This window comes from Penaeus vannamei, chromosome 3 (genome assembly GCF_042767895.1).
Source record: "Penaeus vannamei isolate JL-2024 chromosome 3, ASM4276789v1, whole genome shotgun sequence".
Classification (NCBI taxonomy): Eukaryota; Metazoa; Arthropoda; class Malacostraca; order Decapoda; family Penaeidae; genus Penaeus; species Penaeus vannamei.
In genome coordinates this window covers 8,725,594-8,741,615 of record NC_091551.1, presented here as the reverse complement: position 1 = coordinate 8,741,615, position 16,022 = coordinate 8,725,594, and the positions used below count along the sequence as shown (strand labels likewise).

Below are 16,022 nucleotides of genomic sequence, written 5' to 3'. Positions count from 1 at the left end.
CCACCATTGTGTTTTCTATCCTCTTACCTCATTATGTTATTCTTGAAAATTGATTTTTATCGCATTTTTAAGTTTCTTTCATCAATTTCTTGATTTATTCTGTAAAATCACTATTTTCCATGTACTACTTTCTATTTCTCTTTACCACCTACCTTCATTTTCAGAATGGAAACTGGAAATCATGTTAATCTTACAGGGACGGTCAACAAAACAAAAACAAAAGGCTTTTTCGCGCACGCGCACAAAACTGGTGGGCAAAAGATCAACAATGGCCGCTGAATCAACTGTGAGAACGATGTTAACCTACTACGTCTCTCGATTTAGTTGCTAAAAAACGTTATGATGAAAAACGTAGGTATTCTAAAGGTACAGAAAGCTTACCAGATCCTTTCTCTCTCTCATATGGCTGGTCTGAAAGCCCCAGTGGTTGGCCCATGTTAGTTTTGGTGATATTTATCTTTACCTGTTACACACTCCGGGTAGGTAGACAGACAGAAGAGGAATTGAAAGCTTACAAATCACTCGAAGCTTACAAGTATTTTTCTTGTTTTAAAACAAAACAGGATAATGGACTTTGGTATTCAACATAAGAAAAAATCAGAATACAGCTATCTATTTGCTGGGCCATACTAATTGTTTGGTTGACCGACCTTTATACAAACATCTGTTTACACAAAATGAATTGAAGGCCTACAAATCTCTGGAAGGGTATAAGTAATTACTCAACACTGCTTATAATAAGACTAGTTCAGTAGTCGTAGGATTAAATTCTCCTGAAGTGAATTTTTTTCTTGCTCGCTCTTTGCCTTTTAGGCCTTTTTTTTTCGAAAAGTTGCTCAAAACAGGGGTTTTATCAATATTTTTCGGACGTTATAGCCAGACTTTTCTAAAAGGTTAAATTTACATTCCCACGCAATACTCATGATACCTTGAAAAGATTTAAGCAAATTCCCTTAAGTCGTTGAGAGGGCAGTGTAGCAGTCATTAGATTTACTATCTTCATTTTGTTCCCATTTAATGTCTTACGACCTTTGTTCAGGGAAAGTTTTAAAATCAAAGTAACTGAAACTTAAAGTGAAAGAAAATACTCAATAGTAACCAGTCACCCACAACATCTACCACCGCCTAGGCCTAACCACGGGGAAATACATCCCCTAGAAAGAGTTATGACGATATAAAGTTACCGTATAAGTTTCAGAATATCTTTATAGAAAAGCTATCGTACATACCATTAACACAAACTCTTACATCATTCCCTGGTGCAGGATCAAAGTTCTTGCGATTGATAGCCAAAGCCTCCTTCTTTCGGAAAATAATTAAAACTCAAAGTTGAACCTTTTTGCTGTCCATTTGCACATGCAATAATAATGCAACTGTTTACCTTGTCGAAGTTTCTTAGAAAAGGACGAAAAAAGATGCGAATCCTATAAAAATCGAGAAGAAAAGGGACGACGTTCGCGATAGACCAATACTTAATAACGAATTTCGTGGGATTCTGTTGTTTTTGCCCACCACTGCCTCGGATTGATCACGTGACACTCTGGTGACGTCACGATGGCCGTCCCTATATGATTCATATGTTTATTGTATATGTTTATATACATGTACAATGGTTTAAATCATATTCCGTATATCCAGTTGAGTACAAAAACGGATGTATGACTGAATATATTTTTAAAATCTATCTTTAAAAGTATTTGTGATAAACATGAAATGTTTCAGTTAAACCAGTAACATTAACAACTAGAAATAAAGCATAAAATATTCGAGATATTACATATATAGATTTCAGTCCTATTTATTACTACAGCACGAGCAGAAATCCCTACAAGGATAAAATATTTAAAGTGCATAACAAATCAAAGCCGTTATGAACAGAAAAGTGAGTGAGACGAAGGAAGTTTCGTATCCAACGACGCGGCCAGTGGAGAAAGCAAGAGGAAAACAACTAAGCACATATTTCAAAAGGAGTGCTTTTTCCCTCTCTCACTTTCAGGGAGTTTGCGACTGTGATACGAAATAAGATAGAGTATCCGATAAATTTGGTAGAATGAAGCCCATACGAAACAAACCATTGTAGTAATTTTATACATTTTCACTCGGTTTCAATTTGCTTTAATTTTACGTTTGAAATTGAGATAATTTTTATTATGTTTTGAGATTCACTCGTTTACTAGGGCTTAGTAATATTTATGTGAGCCCTTTAAAAGTGTGTCTTCCTTCCATTTTGATTCTGAATACAAACTGGAAACCTAAAATCGATTTAAGTAGGTTCGATACTTTTTTTTTACCAAAGTTTAGAACATAGCTTGTCCATTTTAAGCAAGTAGCTTTCAAATATTCAATGGAATGTATTTAATCGACCTTTATCAATGTTACCAAATCTAATTTATTATACCGCTAAAACGTTTCCCAAGGGATATCAGTTTCAGAACATGGACGCTAATATATAAAGGGAGTTCCATGTAATCTTTAGTTACCCTTAAAAAACAAGTAATTGTACGAAAGAAAATGTACAATTTATTACGGTAACTGCTCTAAATATTATATTGCACAACCACCACGTTTACACACACACCCTCTCTCTCTCTCTCTCTTTCTCTTTCTCTCTCTATCACACACACACACACATATATATATATATATATATATATATATATATATATATATATATATATATATATATATATATATATATATAGAGAGAGAGAGAGAGAGAGAGAGAGAGAGAGAGAGATATGTGTGTGTATGTGCGTGTGTGTGTGTGTGTGTGTGTGTGTGTGTGTGTGTGTGTGTGTGTGTGTGTGTGTGTGTGTGTGTGTGTGTGTGTGTGTGTGTGTGTGTGTGTGTGTGTGTGTGCCCCTCCCTCTCTTTCTTTCTAATACTTAACACAGTCAGACAATCCGTGTCTAAATATTTAGTACAATTCAGATAGAACAAAGACGACGTATCAGTTCCAGAGTTATTTCTATAGTTTCTATCTTTTCTCTTTTATTTCTTAATTGTAGAGACGGTTGTCCTGAATATGAACACCTTTATGCAGTTTTATTGTTTCTGTCAGAAAACTTCTAACTGTCATTTCACAAAGTTAAATCTTATAGTTGTGCAGTGGCTACCTCCAGACAGTGTTCTTGTGCTAATATGTGAATGTCTATGTGCGTGTGTGTGTGTCGGGGGGGTGTATGTGCTTATGTGTGTTTGTGTGGGGGTGTATTTTTATGTTTGTATGTGTGTGTGCGTTTGTATGTGTGCGTGTGCGTGTGGATCTGTATGTGTGTGTGTGATCCCCCTTCCCCCGCCACTCTTCAACTTTGGACATCAATGGCTATTGACATATAGTTATTTAAGTTTCGAAAAGTTAAGAGAACACTGAATTTTTGCTTTTCTTATAGTTTAGGGTTCATATCATGTTTTCTTTTCTTAGTTCATGTTTTCCTACAGACCCTAAAGTTTTGCAAATAAAGAGGCATCTATATTCATCAATGATATCTTTTAAAATCTTGCTCAAGAAGTAGTTATTGTTGGCAAAACACAATAGGAATATGTAATCTTTATTGATACAGTTCAATTTACATTCACGATTGCTGTAACAAAGAGATCGTATCAGCATCCCCATATACAAAATAAAATACCTCTAAAATTTAGCAAAATATATTTACATTTCATATACAGCTTAAATACACATAATGAAAGTATACCCAACCAGTCAACTTTTTTTTATGACCATTGAGAATACACTGAATACAAATGAAATACATGATATACTAAGGAAAATCGAGACTGGAATGATTCCTTTTTTTTACATTTCCATGCGATTCTAAAGCGATACATTATGATTAAACATAAAAAAACATCAAATTATTTAACGTATATTCCGAATCTGAAGTTGGTTCCCGAGTTGGCCAAGGAGAAGGTCATACGCGCATTCGGGAGCAGTGCCAAAGCCAATGCCAGTGAAAAACATAATAGTAGTGCTAATAGTGACGGTGGTGATAATGAGGATAATTTAATGATACTACTGCTGCAGTTACTGTTACTCCTTATTCTTCTACTATTACTAATACTACCACTACTACATCTACTACTACTGCTGCTACTACTGCTACTATAACTATTACTAGAACATGCAGATTCCATTATGCTCAGCGCAACATTCACTCAGTGATTTCGTTCTTATTCAGCTCTGCTCCTGTAACTGCCATTATTAACAACACTAACAATAATGGTAATGAAAATAATGATAGTGATATGATATGCTAATCGTGATATCAATAATAATAATGATTATGATAATATTGATAATGATAAAGATGATAGTAATGATGATTGTAATAATAATGATTGTAATAATAATGATAATGATAATAAGAATATTAATGGTAATAATAACATCAACAATATTAGATAACAGTAACGAAATGTTGATAATAAAGATAATCATAATAATGATGACAATAATAATAATGATAGTTATAACGATAAGGATAATAATGATGATAATAATCATAATGATAACAATGATGATTATCATTACTATTATCATTATTATCATTAGCATCAGTATTATTATCATTATCATTACTATCATTATTATTATTATTATCATCATCATTAATACTATTAATGATAACGATAATAACAATAAAATAATAATGAAAATGTTAAATATCATGACTGTAATAATAATAACACCAACGATAGAGACAATAACAACAACAATGTAATGGCAATAATGATGATGATTTAGATAATAGCAAAAATAATTAGATTATTCACAATGATCATAATGATTATACTGAAATAGTAAAACAATGATGATATTAATAAAAGTAATGATAATGGCAATGATAATGATAACAAAAATATAATAGTAACTGCATTATCAGCATTATTGATAATACCAGTAATAGTAATAATATTCATTATTATTATTGTTATTGTCATCATCACTGGTATCATTGCCATTATTATTTTTATCATTTCATGAATATGAATAACAACCACAATAAAACGCTGATAATCATTTCATTCATCTGATCTAAGATCTATCAATAGAGTCATCGTGCTTGTGTTAACTTGGGTGCGTAAAATTTTCACGACCTTTATAAGTGGGGAAACTAGAAATGCGCGAACTATGTGCTGAAATGAAGTATAGTGAATGAAAGTGCATTATGAACTTTTAAGGTTATCTTCTGACATGCACGGGAAACATGAATATCACATTTTCGTTTTTTTTCCGTTTGAGAGAGGTATCTATACATTCGATTCTTTCTTGCAGAAACTTTGAGACACTGGTGGGCCCAGAGGGTCATCAGTTGTCAGATTACTTATGGTTGTTGACGATGACTTGGTGTTGGTAGACGATGATGACCTTGTATTCATGATGGACGTGGAACTGAAGCGAGAGGTGAAATATGCAGCGAGATTTAGGACCGCAGCCCCGGCAGGAGCGGCAGCACACAGTATCAAAACAGACGTGTATGAGTTGGTGAGATCCACGAGAGCTCCAGCGATGGGCGGCCCCGATAAGGCTCCAGCTCCTGTGACCAGCAGGAGGTAGCCTAGGACCCTTGCCACCCCTACGCCAGAACTCATCTGCGATGGCATGAGGGCGTACAGGACACTCTGCAGGCCACACGCAATGCCGAAGCCTACCATCGCAGCTATTAGCTCTCCGTGGGAGGTCGCCAAGGCTGCGCCACCGACAGCGAGTCCCAAGAAGAGCTGGATGGCGCTGAACAGCAGGAGAGGCGGAATGCTGCAGCCCATGAACGCCCCGGCCAGCATCCTGCCCACCATGTCCCCGGCGCCGCTGCCAGCGAGAGCCTGGGAGAAGGCGGCAGAGAGCCCGGCCCATTTCGTCCAGTCTAGAAACACGGCGAACACAGTCGTGGTTGCTAGGAAGCTGAGGAAGCAAGAAGCCTCAAGCAACCAGAATGTGGGGGAACAGAATAAACGCCTCATTTCTCCCTTCGTGTTTTCTCGATTTTCCTTGCCTGATACGGAATCGTTACTGCGATTGCTTCCAAACTGTTTCTTGGCAGACATTACCATATTACGAAGCCTGTTGTGGCGTGTCTCCTCGCGTCGCGACTCTGCCAGGGACCATATACTCCCAGCCGCTACAAGGGAAGGCATCGCCAGGGTTTCCGGCAGAGGCTTCTTACTACGCCAGTTCTCTTGGGAGTCACCGACGTCATCATAGTCGAACATTTCCTCACTCTCCGGCAACAAGTCGTCCATTTCCTTGTCCGGGATGCATATCTGATCAACAACGAGCTCTACGCTTTCAGTCGAAGCCTTATCATCCGCTAGGGGAGGAGGTCGGAGCTTACTGTAGATCGTAGCGCCGAAGACACACAGATTCAGAGACAATCCCGCGCAGATGAGCATGGCGCCTCTCCATCCCAGCTCGCGCACGAACTTCTCCATGAGTGGACCGAGGAAGAACACTCCGCATCCCGAGCCGGACATCGCGAGACCTACGGCAAGGGCGTGGCGCTGCTCGAAGAACCTGGAGAGTCCTACTACCCAGCCAGAAAAGTTGAGACTCGTTCCTAAAGCTAGAAAGGAACAAAATCGAATTTTAAAAACCCTATGAATGTCCTCAGTACAAAGTTCAAGACAGAATTGCCAGCATTCAGTCATACTCCACGTGAGACGACCAACAGAAACCCTCCTCACCGTTCACAAAGCCGTGTGTGAAGAAGATGACGTCCAAGCTCGGGGCGAAGGCGGTCATGAAGTTGCCGAGACCAGCTAGGAGGCCCCCGAGCATGACGGCGACGCGGGGGCCCCACTTCATGACGACCCAGCCGGCGATGGGCCCCGAGAACATGTGCACGGCGGAGTTGGTCGAGTACACCCAGCCGGTCTTGCCTCGAGACTCGTTGAAGGTGTTCAGGAGCTCCACGAAGAAGACGCTGAACGAGTAGTACATGCCTGGGAGGGATGGACAGACGGGTCGAGTCTCACTTTTATTATTTTTGTTGTTAGTATTAGTAGTTTTATGTGTATATATACAAATACAAACATACATACACACACACATATATATATGTGCACGTGTGTGTATACACATAAACATACCTATATATATTATATGTGAGTATGTGTGTGTGTGTATATATGTATATGTATGTGTATATATATATATATATATATATATATATATATATATATATATATATATATATATATATATATGTGTGTGTGTGTGTGTGTGTGTGTGTGTGTGTGTGTATACATACATATATATATATATATATATATATATATATATATATATATATATATATATGTGCACACATACACACACACACACACAAACACACACACACACACACGTATATATATATATATATATATATATATATATATATATATATATATATGTACATCTATCTATGTATGTATATACAAGTATATAAGTACAGTGAACCCTCGCTATAACGCGGTTCACCTTTCACGTCCTCGCTGCTTCGCGGAATTGCATTGTGCTTTGTGTTCTGCATTCTGATTGGCTAAATTGTCTCTCCGCTTCTTCTCTACCTGTGTGTCAATAACGTAACGGTTCAATATGTACATGTACGTAATACAGCTTGTCAAATTTAAGTTTGTAAATTTTCTCTAAAACCCATGAAGCCTTCAGTTCGTATTGATGATTAAAATTATTTTTTTTACAGTACAGTAGGTATTTGTAAAAAACGTTTATACAGTACTTTTATTTGTTAAATAAATGCTTGGGCCTGTAAAAAGGTTTTGTTCTTTGGTTTCAATGTATAGTAGAGTATTTCATTGTATAATAATTGTAAAAAAAATAAAGGTTACTACTTCACGGATTTCACCTATCACGGGTTCTTTTTGAAACGTAACCCGAGCGAAAAACGAGGGTTTTCTGTATACATGTATATATATTTGTGTATATATATAATATGTATATATATATATATATATATATATATATATATATATATATATATATATACGTATATATGTGTCTGTGTGTGTCAGAGAGAGTGTGTGAGTGTGTAAGTGTGTGTGTGTGTGTGTGTTTGCATGTATATGTATCCATATATATGTATGTTGTATTTGTATATACACATAAATAATATAAATAAATAGATATATATACGTATATATATATATATATATATATATATATATATATATATATATATATATATATATATATATATATATGCATATGATTTCTTATGTAACTTTTAAAATTGATGACCTTGGCAATAAATCTCTGGATGCTTCCTATCCATCAGTCTGCATCTGCACATAAAAGATAACAATGTCACTTTATAGCTGTAAGTCAACTAGCCATAAAAAGCAACAGCTGTCGGCGGCTAAACAATATCCGTTTTCACAAGATTGCTTCAATTCGCAGTAATGGAGTGATATGAGTTCCTTCTAGATATTTATATTCTGCGGAGGAATAGAGTAACGCATAATACTCTAAAGAAACTTTCGAACATATGTTACAAATACCATGGTAAGACTGGCTCGCCATTTGCTTTCATGCCTGAGGCCAATTATAAACAGGCTCATTAGGCCCATTAGTAATAAGCGGGGTCTGATATAGTGTGCAGTGTTTATCATCATCCCATTATCATAGTATAATAAACCACATGCTCGTATAAAGAATGAGTCTAACTACCGTTTTGAACATTTGCAGCGGTGACTTGTATTTGATCTTCACTGGCTCGTGATCATGAATTTTTCTCTCAGACGTGTATTCTGAAGATCATGCTGTTCTTTGCTTTGCCTTTAAGAATATATAATGACATCTCGGGTTGTTTACAAGATTGCACAAAAGAATGATGGATGGAATAAATTGAACAAAAAACAGGACAACGGCGATAAAAGACCTGAAATTTCATCAATCAGCGCATATATTACCTTAAAATGAATTACGTAAAGAAAATTATCTAACCTGACGAAACGAAGAAGTACAGATAGGCCGCCACAAACACCACCCACGCCCACCCGCGGTCGATGTCTGGGCTGCGGCCGCGGCGGTGCTTCCCAAGGGCGGCGGGAGGCGCGGGATCGCCTCTTGACTCTGGAAGTAATAAGATTTGGGGATTAAAGAGGAAAAGGGATTTTGGGATTGAAGATTAGTTAAATGATCATTAAGTCGGAATACTTTTTCTTTCGTCTAACACTCATGACGTCATCAATGAGTAAAAATGGGGATAGTGTGATTCGACCTACATAAGGTAGGCCTACGAGCTCTGTGCTATATGCACTCAATCAAAACGTAACGTGTTCTTATCTATAGCGTACCTATTCTGTTTCAAAAGACTTACTTCGCAGTGTGACAAATTTCACTTAATGGTAACAACTAGAATTATGACAGACATTCAAATTCCGTCTCTGATCAATGGGAATGTAAACATTGCAGTGCGTCAAGGTCAGTGGCGTTTCAGTCATTCTAATTATCCTGAGCAATTCTACGCAGCTAAATGCATACACACAAATATAAAAGCACTTGTGTATATATTTTGAGCCCTTGCATTTACCTGGTGTTTGGACAGATATCTATGAAGAGAAAGAAACATTTTTAATTTCCTATACCCATCAAAAATGTAACCATTATACAGCCAACGTACACAGCACTGAAAGAGTAAACAAATGGCTTACCCAAGCTGTGAAACTCCACCTCCTGAGTTTTCCTCAAGCTCTGGCGTCGCGGGTCAAGAAGCCCTTCGGATTCTTGCAGAGGAGCTCGCTTTTCTGCCGATGACGCCTCTCCCCCGCCCTCGATAATCTTCGTCTGAGGCGCCATGGCAGGGCGTCCCTCCGGTTGGCTCGACCTGGAGGACAGAGGGAGCGAGAGCGTTGATACAGTTGCCTCAAGAAGTTCCTGCGCGTTTGGGTGACTTTTTATTAAGATGTGGCTCGGTCGCGGAAATAGCAGCAGTGGGCTTTCATGCTGCAACGAGTGACACAAGTGGGTTATCTGTGTCAAATGTCATAACGGCAGACACGATTTTATGAATATGGAAACGATTGAAACATCACAAACTGCGTGGTCTAATTCGGGAGGACTTGTTTACCGTCAAGGAATATTAAATGAGTCTTTGGCGAAATGTGAGGCACGAAAAGAGGGTCTTGTTTGTATGTAGTAATCTAGGAGAGTATGATAAAAGAACATTAGATCGATAAAAAAGAGGGAGAAATAAAGTACAAAAATACTTCGCAGGTGCTCAACGAAATTGACATACGTTTCTTTTGTAATTATTGCTTATTTTTTTCTTATTCATATATCTTTCCTTTGTGCATGTCTAGTTCATACTTTCGCCTCGCATATTTAGGACACGTGTCCAGAATAACCGATTGCTTTGACCTTCTGTGGCATCATATACCACTTTATTAAGTCTCTGAGCCGTGCACATTATTGCCTTAACAGGATGATAGTGCTTTCCAGTTAATAATAAACAACACGATAGTTGAATTCAATTTAATGTTTTACCTAAACTTATTTCGATCATTAGTTACTATTTATAAATAATTTCAGATATGTCTATTTCTCTACAACACCCCCACCCCACCCCACCCCACTCTCTCTCTCTCTCTCTCTCTCTCTCTCTCTCTCTCTCTCTCTCTCTCTCTCTCTCTCTCTCTCTCTCTCTCTCTCTCTCTCTCTCTCTCTCTCTCGTCATGATAAAGATATCTACCACCTCATTGCGAAGGAGACTAACAATGTTGAAACACCTAATAGTTCATGCATAATCGATGTATTGGTTTTGCGTATTAAATGCCTAATCTATCGTCTCTTAAGTATAAATGCAATCGTTCATTGGATTAAGTTACGTAAGTTTTCCCTCCACCGTCGCCTCCAAGCCCTACGTCGTCCGGATGCAAAACGTAAACAGGGGAGGCTCCCGTGGCAGACGTACCTCCAGTTGTACTTTCCGATCCTGCACGAGAACCATGTTATTCAAATCTCGTCATAGTTATTCATCAACTCTGCCCCTTTTATTCACGAGACACCATTGTCGCCGCAACTTTTCTTACACACCTGAGACTTCCAATTCAGACGGGAGACAGGATTCGTCCAGTCCACTCAATCGGCTGTTCAGTCGCTATATTTTACTACAGTAATAAATCATGATGATCAGGACTCGTTTCGCTTTTGCCCGCATTCTGTGGTCTTATGAATGTTCCTACTGACCCGGGAAACGCACTCCTTGCTGTGTAGTGACACTCGCTTTCTTAGACATTTAGACACGCTGAGTTCGCACAGTTCCTGACAACATGCACCATATCCTGAGGTAGTATACACACTTTCTCTGGCATTCTTTCTCTGTGTCTCTGTCTCTATCTCTGTCTGTCTGTCTGTCTCTCTCTCTCTGTCACTCACTCACTCACTCTCTCTCTCTCTCTCTCTCTCTCTCTCTCTCTCTCTCTCTCTCTCTCTCTCTCTCTCTCTCTCTCTTCCTCTATCTACTATAGCATACTGCATAGCCCTGCAATCTCGCAGACCATGTGGGTGCATACCACGTGGTCCGCAATGGTCGCCTCATCCGAACCCAAGCCATGCTTTCGCCCCACGCCTTCGCCACGCCTTTGCCACGCCCGCGGTCAGGGATACTTAAACTGCCCCGACCTTGACCTAAGCCTCACTCAGTTCCCTCCGCACTACCCTTCGAGACAGAATCGACCCAACGCCCCGCATGGACCTTCCCGACATCACCCTCGGCAAAGCTGACCTCGACGCGCTACCAAGATACCACCTAGCGCAGCAAACTCACGCCGTGACGCTATTAAATAAAGTGGCAAACGAGGTGTTTCCTCTGAACCTGCCATACAGTATAGTGGGACGCAATAACTGAATTAGAGACCATTATACCTACCCACCTACCTATAAGCAGCGCGATCTTACCATGTTGCTACGACATTAGCAGTTATGGTGATGTGACAGTAAGTCCTCACTTTCTCATTCGTGATATTGATGGCTTTAGACGAACTCCTGTGTATGTGTGTAATTAGGACTTACTAATCAATAACTATATTACGCATCAGCAAGCACTGCACAACATGCAATGAAATGTTCAGCTATAGATTATTGGTAAATTGAATTGTGACTCACTATGCCCGAACATCTTTGGCGGCATTTTTGGTAAAGTGCATTTTTTTACAAAGTTGATGCACAGAGATACAGAACAAATGGACAGACGGATGGATAGACAGACAAGCTGACAGACAGACAATCAGACATAGACACACGAACAGATAAGCAGGCGGACGGATAAACATCGAAGTTTTTTATTTTATTTTATTTTATCTTTAATGAGGCTGGTGTGTTGTATATAATCTGATACTTTTTCGATGCCGGTGCTTTTATCGGGATTAATTCTTGAGTATTCGGAATCATTTCCATTTATCCTAAATCCTTTACTGTTTTTTTTCTATTACACACCTAACTGTTGATTATATTGTTTAGTCTTTTCATTCCTTCCCATACAACATGTATGCTATGCTGCTGCCCTCATCTGCATATCAGAATCATACCGTGCGAATTTACAAGGAAACCGCAATACAAATATTCTTTATAAACACAAATCAGGTAAAGTTTTCTTCAAGTAATGTCGTAATGCCTCAAGAAATGCCAAAAGAGGCACCGAATGCGCAATGAATTTTGCAACATTGTTATTTTAGTGCAGATTCTGATATTATTTTTATCTATTTTTACTCTCGTTTTACTCTTATTATCATTATAATTATTATCATTGTTTTTTTCATGTTAAAAGTCTAATTACTGGGGTTAATGCGTTTTAATTTGTGTAACGCAAGTGTCTTGGAATTCGTAAAGAGGAGACAGCAAGTAAATTGTAAATTTGGGTTTTAAAAATCGTACGTTTTCTGTTGTCAAACGAATTGCTAAAGATTTTGTTGCTTAGTAAACCATTTATCACTCGTCACTTGTTCACATTTGAGCATTCCTCTCTGTGTCTTTCTGTTTGCTTGTCTGTCCGTCTGTCTGTTCTTCTGCCTGTCTGTTTGATTGGCTGTGTGTCTGTGCGACTGTCTGTCTGTCTAATCGTCCGCCTGTCTGTCCGTCTGCTTGTTTGTCTGTCCGTCTGCTTGTTTGTCTGTCCGTCTGCTTGTTTGTCTGTCCGTATGTCTATATGTCTGTCTGCCCGTCTGTCTCCATGCTGACAATTACTTTGTTATCAATACATCTTATGAAGTAACTTCCTTATATTTTTTTTATTAGATAGGATTGATTATCTTATTAGATAACAGATATAATTTGAAGATTTTTTTTTCTCTCTCTCTTTCTCTTTCTCTCTCTCTCTCTCTCTCTCTCTCTCTCTCTCTCTCTCTCTCTCTCTCTCTCTCTCTCTCTCTCTCTCTCTCTCTCTCTCTCTCTCTCTCTCTCTCTCTCTCTCTCTCTCTCTCTCTCTCTCTCTCTCTCTCTCTCTCTCTCTCTCTCTCTCTCTCTTTCTCCTTTCTCCTCTCTCCTCTCTCTCTCTCTTCTCTCTCTCTCACTCTCTCTCCTCTCTCTCTCTCTCTCTCTCTCTCTCTCTCTCTCTCTCTCTTCTCTCTCTCTTCTCTCTCTCTCTCTCTCTCTCTCTCTCTCTCTCTCTCTCTCTCTCTCTCTCCTCCCTCTCTCCTTCTCCCTCTCCCTCTCCCTCTCCCTCTCCCTCGCCCTCGCCCTCACCCTCTCCCTCTCCCTCTCCCTCTCCCTCTCCCTCTCCCTCTCTCTCTCTCTCTCTGCCTCTCCTTCTCCCTCTCTCTCTCTCTCTCTCTCTCTCTCTCTCTCTCTCTCTCTCTCTCTCTCTCTCTCTCTCTCTCTCATTCTCTCTTTCTTTCTCTCTTTCTTTCTCTCTTTCTCTCTTTCTTTCTCTCTCCCTCTCTCTCTCTCTCTCTCTCTCCCTTTCTCTCAGCATTCCTCTCTTAGTAATTTTCCACAGTAGGTCACGTGACCAACCGAACAGAAACCCATTCTATTTGGATCTCCAGCGTCTCCAAAGGTCGAATGGGCGGGACATTTAACTAGTATCGTGTTAATCCCTTTTTAGCCGATGAGTTTGTCGCAAGAACAGCGTCTGCCTTGGGCCCTTGGCGACTCTGAGCGATCGACGTGCTTCATAATACAAGGAAACAGATGTTCTTACGCTCAAGTTACCGTGGCAGTTATATAACATCGTTTTTTTTAACTCTAGACGTGCACTGTTATCAAAGCCAGGGGGTGGAGTGTCAAAAGAGCCATTCCCAGAGGACTGTTGGTAGACTTCTTACTGTTTGTCCATGTAACAGTGAGCGCGTGTTTACAGTGTGCTCGGTGTCGTAACGGCGGGAAGGAAGAAAACATGCGCGTTTCTCCAAAGAATATGTGATGTTTGATTTTTTTCTCTCTTTTTTTGGGGGTGAGGGGGGAGGGAAGAAGGGCGGAGAATTTATATTCTGTATTGTATATATATTTTTTAAGCCGGAATTTGGCAATGGGAGGCTGTCTAATATATCAGCGTAACAGGAAAAGCGTGATCTATTGAGGATGAGAGATCTGAGGAAATTCTATCAGGCGTCTGGGCCGCATGGTTCGTTTCGTTGCAAGTCCGACACTTTATCCTAAGCAGCATTGCATTGTCTATATAAACATCTGAGTATGGACATACACACACATGGGCATATGTAGATATATCGAGAGATAGATAGATAGATATAGACAGATAGGTTGATAGATATAGAAAGATATAGGCAGATAGAGAGAGAGAGAGAGAAAGAGAGAGAAATATATATATATGTATATATATATATATATATATATATATATATATATAGAGAGAGAGAGAGAGAGAGAGAGAGAGAGAGAGAGAGAGAGAGAGAGAGAGAGAGAGAGAGAGAGAGAGAGAGACAGAGAGGGAGAGAGAGTGAGAGTCAGACAGTTAGATAGATACTGATCAATAAATAGATAGCCAGAAGAGAGACAGAACGAGAGAAAAGCAGAGAGAGAGAGAGGAAATCCAGATACCCATCGAGATCGGCTTAAATGCTGAACGTTTTATGCCCGGCAAACGTCCCGCGTGTGACGTCACAGCGCCTGCAGGACAATGGCTATTTTGGCCTCCGTCGAGTGCCCCGCCACGGCCCTCAGCCATGCCCACCGAACACGTGATCAGATATTTCGGGATTTTGCTTGTTCATGCTTCCAGGGGCTTGTGTCACTGATTATTTTTAAAGCTGTTGAGTCTGGTTTGACATACCGGTTTTTAATCTTCGTTTATCTATTCATTTTCTGTCTGTTTGGTGTGTATTGTTTTTATTTTCTTGTTCAGGATGACAGCGATTGTTATTGTTAATTATGATTTGAGTTAGATAAAAAAAAGGCAGAATTCCAAGTATTTTGTAATTATATTTGATATATGAACAAACATTTTATCTACAAACAACTAATGTATGAACGAACAAAGAGTTTACAGAAAAAAATTGTTGTTCATGATAGTCTTATCATTACAATCTGCATTTCAAATATCATTTATCATGTTTTCATTGTTATCTTAATTCTATTCACAAATACTAAAATACCAGTAATCCACGTTATCACCATTATTACCACAATCATCACTAGCATAATCATCACCATTATCATCACCGTCTTCAATACTACCATGAATATCACTCCCTTTGTCTATCAAAAAAAAAAAAAAAAGAATAATAACGCCATCTAAGAGGTAAATTTTCTCACGAAACTGAATTCCTGTTTTTTTCTTCTTTCTTTCTTTCTTTCTTCCTTTCTTTTGCATAACGGATTTGCAGTGCAGTCACCTGTAGGACGTGTTTTACCTCTCAATGTCAACTCGCTGTGTCTCATTTTCTTCCTGTCAAGCTCGTGTGAATTCTTTTTATTTCTCGTACGCACTTCTTTTGCATGTCTTTTACATACTTTATTCGTGTGTTCCTTGGAGCGTATTTCGAATGCTCCTTATACACTTATTTTGATGTTCCTTAGATAATTATGCCGTTTTTTATCAAATGTATTTCGATTTTTTCTACATGCT

The 16,022-nt window shown here is 38.9% G+C and overlaps 1 protein-coding gene across 1 annotated transcript in view; it reads right to left on the bottom strand.

The window, feature by feature from the left end:
* Positions 1-3,537: 3,537 nt before the first annotated feature.
* Positions 3,538-16,022, bottom strand: part of LOC113821717 (monocarboxylate transporter 13) — a 30,398-nt gene continuing 17,913 nt past the window's right edge. Inside the window, exons 2-5 of the mRNA XM_070140903.1 lie at positions 9,655-9,946; positions 8,945-9,073; positions 6,685-6,942; positions 3,538-6,563 (exon numbers count right to left, since the gene is read on the bottom strand). Of these exons, the coding sequence (XP_069997004.1) occupies positions 5,254-6,563; positions 6,685-6,942; positions 8,945-9,073; positions 9,655-9,799 (1,842 nt within the window). The 5' untranslated portion in view covers positions 9,800-9,946 and the 3' untranslated portion in view covers positions 3,538-5,253. The remainder of the gene's footprint in view (positions 6,564-6,684; positions 6,943-8,944; positions 9,074-9,654; positions 9,947-16,022) is intronic.